The 5,217-nt window shown below is 40.3% G+C and overlaps 1 protein-coding gene across 1 annotated transcript in view; it reads left to right on the plus strand.

The window, feature by feature from the left end:
- LOC100480288 (olfactory receptor-like protein OLF4) overlaps positions 1-4,886 on the plus strand; it is a 12,075-nt gene extending 7,189 nt beyond the window's left edge. Inside the window, exons 2-3 of the mRNA XM_034657232.1 lie at positions 1,303-1,310; positions 2,537-4,886. Of these exons, the coding sequence (XP_034513123.1) occupies positions 1,303-1,310; positions 2,537-3,450 (922 nt within the window). The 3' untranslated portion in view covers positions 3,451-4,886. The remainder of the gene's footprint in view (positions 1-1,302; positions 1,311-2,536) is intronic.
- The last annotated feature ends 331 nt before the right edge of the window (positions 4,887-5,217 follow it).

Here is a 5,217-nt window from a genome sequence, read left to right on the forward strand (position 1 = left end):
AAAGGTATCCAAATCGGCAAAGAAGAAGTCAAACTGTCTCTCTTCGCAGATGACATGATACTCTATATGCAAAACCCAAAAGACTCCACCCCCAAACTACTAGAAGTTATAGAGCAATTCAGTAATGTGGTGGGATACAAAATCAATGCTCAGAAATTAATTTAAATTCAATTTAATTAACATATAGTGTATTCTTAGTTTCAGCGGTAGAATTTAGTGATACATCAGTTGCATATAACACCCAGGGCTCATCCCATCATGTGACCTCCTTAATGATCATCACCAAATTATCCCATTCCCCCACCCACTTCCCTCCAGCAACCCTCACTTTCTGTCTATAATCATGGCTCTTATGGATTCCCTTCCTCTCTAATTTTATCTTATTTATTTTTCCTTCCCTCCCCCTAAGTTAATCTGTTTTGTCTCTTAAATTCCCATTATGAATGAAATCACACAGTATTTGTCTTCCTCTGACTTATTTTGTTTAGCATAATACACACTAGCTCCCTCCAGAGCTTTGCAAATGGCAAGATTTGATTCTTTTAAGGGCAAGTAATATTGCACTGTGTATATATACACATCTTCTTTATCCACTCATCTGTCAATGGACATCTGGGCTCTTTCCATATTTTGCCTATTGTGGACATTGCTGCTATAAATATTGAGGTGCGTTTGCCCCTTCGAATCACTGTGTTGATATCCTTTGGATAAATACCAACCAATGCAATCTCTGTGTGGTACAGTAGCTCTTTTTTCATTTTTTTTAACCTCCATACTGTTTTCCAGAGTGTCTGAAAGTTTACATTCCCACCAACAGTGTGAGAAGGTTCCCCTTTTTCTGCTTCTGGGCCAACATCTGTTGTTTCCTGAGTTGTTAATTTTAGCCATTCTGACTGCTGTGAGGTGCTATCTCATTGTGGTTTTGGTTTGTTTTTTCCTGATGATGAATGATGTAACCAGGTTTAATGTGTCTCTTAGCTGTTTACAATTGTGCCAAAACCCATAATGTATCTAGGAAGAAACCTAACCAAAGAGGTAAAAGATCTGTACTCTGAAATGTGTAGAACACTTAGGAAAGAAATTGAGGAAGGCACAAAGAGATGGAAAAACATTACATGCTCAAGGACTAGAACAAATATTGAAATGTCTATGCCTCCCAAAGCAATCTACATATTCAAATTAGTCCTTATCAAAATACTACCAGCACTTCACACAGAGCTGGAACAAAGAATCTAAAATGTGTATGGAACCAGAAACGACCCCAAATGTTGAACGCAATCTTTTATGTTTCTTTACACACAGGTCAGAAAGTGGCCATTTCAAAATGGAGCCCCAAGATGATTTGTCCCTGAGAAGCTATGAGTAGGACTTTCTGTGTACTATTTCTACATTCTTTATGGGAAAGGTAATATGATGTGTTTGCATTCATATCCTAAACACTGTGTTGGAAGGGGTTGGGAGAGGTGGGAGGGACACAGAGGTTAACACACACTAGGAGGACATGGTGTGCCTTGTTGTGTGGATGTGACACTGTGTGTGTTTGTGTGTGTGTGTGTGTGTGTGTGTGTGTGTGTGTGTGCATGTACGGGTGGGCATCTTAATGAGAGATAGAAGTCCTCAGAGCAGGGATATACAGGGCAGGGTCCTCTATTTCAAGAGGACCCTTATAATACACAGGCCATACTCAAACAACAGAAGATCTAAGGAGGGATGTTCACTGGACAAGATGCTGATTGCAACCAGATAACAAAGTGCAAGAGGAACACAGTATGGATAACGAACTCCCTGTGTCTTGAACTTTAATCAGCTATGAGGTCACATGATTCTACAAAATTCACTGCCACCACCTCTCATCAGTCTTATCCATTTCCCTCAACACACAGGCTTCCTTCTGAGCCTTGATTTTCTGACAAAAGCACTTGTTCAGGGCCTTTGCACTAGCCGTTCCCTCCATCAGGAAGACTTCCCTTCTTCCACCCACTCTTCTATGAGGTCTCCTTTCAAATGTCACCTTCTTAGCCAACCTTGACTGAACACCCACCATAAAACCTGGCACAGTCTCCCTTAAGCTGTTTCTGTTCTGTTCATATCATCTCTCCCCATCTGATGGTTATTTAATCTTTAAATAAGCATCTCCCTATCACCATCATTGAATTGTAGGGACATTTGCCTTTCAGCGTTCTATGACCAAGGTTTCCAAAACATGGTTGGGGCTCTGCATATTCCTCAAATGCATGAAATGTTTTCTTACTAACTGTAAAACACCTGACCTTTTGGGGAACATCTGATGTTGCCATGAAAATTCTTAATCAGAGAGGAACTGGAGATCCTCTCAAGGAGCCTGAATCTATTCACAAAATATTGTAATTAGTTTCTTGACTGGAAAATAGAAATTGTGGCATTTCCACAATGTGAGCAATGACAATTTGTTTGAAAATTAGTCGTGCTATTTCTCCCTGTGCTGCTAGTCACCTCCAACACATGGACCCAGGGAACTATACAGGAATTTCAGAGTTCCAGCTTCAGGGATTTTCAGAGAAACCAGAACTGCATCCCCTCCTATTCGGGCTTTTCCTCTCCATGTACCTGATCACCGTGTTTGGAAACCTGCTCCTCATCCTGGCTGTCAGCTCTGACTCCCACCTCCACACCCCCATGTACTTCTTCCTGGCCAACCTGTCCTTTGCAGACATCTGCTTCACCTCCACCACCGTCCCTAAGATGCTGTGGAACATCCAGACTCAGAGCAAAGTGATCACCTATGCAGGCTGCATCACGCAGATGTATTTTTTCATACTGTTTACAGGATTAGACATGTTCCTCCTGACTGTGATGGCTTATGACCGCTTTGTGGCCATCTGTCACCCCCTGCACTACATGGTCATCATGAAACCCTGGATCTGTGGACTGCTGGTTCTGGTGTGCTGGGTCCTGAGTGTCTTGGATTCCTTGTTACACACTTCCATGGTGTTGCTGCTGTCCTTCTGTACAGAGGTGGAAATCCCCCACTTTTTCTGTGAGCTCAATCAGATGATAAAACTGTCTTGTTCTGACACCTTTCTCAATAATATGGTGATGTATTTTACCAGTATGTTGCTGGCTGTTGGTCCCTTCATTGGGATCCTTTACTCTTACTCTAAGATAGTTTCCACCATATGTGGGATCTCATCAGCCCAGGGCAAGTATAAAGCATTTTCCACCTGTACATCTCACCTCTCAGTTGTCTCCTTATTTTATTTTACAAGCCTAGGAGTGTACCTGAGCTCTGCTGCTACCCAGAGCTCCCACGCAAGTGCAGTGGCCTCAGTGATTTACACGGTGGTCACACCCATGCTGAACCCCTTCATCTACAGCCTGAGGAACAAAGACATAAAGGAGGCTCTGATGAGATTTTCTGGGATGGCAGCTCTAAAAGAGACAATCCTCCTGAAGCTGAAGATGTGCCCGTGATTCCTGGGCCCAAAGCCTGATCCAAAATTTGAGTTACTGTAATCATTGTGGAAGTGGAACATACCTCTTTCATTTTTTTCTAGGAATTTCTATTGTTTTCTCTTTTACCTCTGCATAATTTACATAACTCACTTCATTAACCTTTGTGATTACTCTGACATCCAAGAGATTTTCCCTTTGTCATTTTCCTACTCTCTCAATATCATTCCTAATCTCAGATGTGAACTATTTGGACATTCTCACTTATCCAAAGGACTATATGACTCTATTAACAATAATTTCTGCTCAAAGAAAATATTTCATACTATTTTTTTCTTTTGTGTGACTAAATATTGCACCTATGGGAAATCTACTCTTGGCCACCACACCTATTAATATAAGTTTATAACAGAAAAATATGAGACTACCGTGCTTCATTTTGTGAACATCATTTCTTTTTATATTGCTACGTTAACCACTCTTTCTGAGAATGCAGACTTTGATGTACTGGTGGTCATAGTTAATCATGGGAAATTTTCTACATATAGGATCTTGTCCCATTACGTAGCTTGTGCCCACCATGCCTACCATAGTCACTGGCAAAATAAATAAATAAATAAAAGATAAAAAAATACATGTCTCCACGTGGAATCTACCCAGAAAGAGAAATATGGATGAAACAGAGTAACAATATATGGCCTTAGAATCAACCTTGGCTTTAAGTACAATAAACCAAACATTAAGACACACATTTATTGCTATGTAAAATATTTCTTTTTCAGGCACCTCATGTATTCATTCAATTATGGCACATCAAAGTCCGTTTGTAAAGTATATTCATCAAGATGAAAAACTTGGCATGTTTGGGTGTTCTATTAAATTACTTTCTGGATTCTGGTTAAAATTTTCCAGTGCTACGTACAAATATGATTTCTTCCATTTCTCTAAATGAAGTATCTCCTACTATTCAAAATTTTTCCATAACCTCTAAAGGATCAGTGAATGAACATTATCAGTATCGCTCATTATATATGATCCTCATAACCACAGGAGAGCTCACCAGCAAGCTTGGATCCTGTCCAGGATGTGATTCAGAGTCACAGGTTCTGTGCACACATGCATGTCCTTCCAGCCTTTCCATGTAACCTCAGAGGGGTTTCAATGGAGTCGTTTTTATAATCCAGTTACATGTCATAAATTTGAAGAGCAGAGTCATCTTGAAAGCTAATTTCAAGTGTCAGAACAAATGCTTAATAAAAAGAATCAGATTATTACAAATGTCATGTGCTCTGCATGATTTGATTACTATATCACTTAGCTATTGCTGCATACAAAGCATCCTAAAATAAAATGGCTTAGGATTGGGGTGCCTGGTGATTCAGTTGGTTAAGCATCCGACTTTGGCTCAGATCATGATTCAGGTGTCCAGGAATCTAGCTTCTTATCAAGCTCCTTACTCAATGGTGACTCTGCTTCTCTGTTTCCTTCTGTCCCCACCCCACCACTCATTCTCTCTCTCTAGGTTGCTCTCTCTTTCTCACTCATGTAAATAAATAAAATCTTTTTTAAAATGGCTAGTATAATGCCTTTATTGTTGAAATGGATTGTAGGGTAGGCAGTTGTTTGGATCTCTGCCGGGCTCCTCATGAGTCTGAAGTCAGTTGTGACTCTACCTTGTGTTTCTTAGGCCGATCCGTGAGGTGTGTGTCTGTAGTGCTCTTGCGTCTTCATCCAATTTACATCATCTTACTCCTTTTATATATGTAGGTAATCTTCTAGCTGCAAAGT

This window comes from Ailuropoda melanoleuca, chromosome 4 (genome assembly GCF_002007445.2).
Source record: "Ailuropoda melanoleuca isolate Jingjing chromosome 4, ASM200744v2, whole genome shotgun sequence".
NCBI lineage: Eukaryota > Metazoa > Chordata > Mammalia > Carnivora > Ursidae > Ailuropoda > Ailuropoda melanoleuca.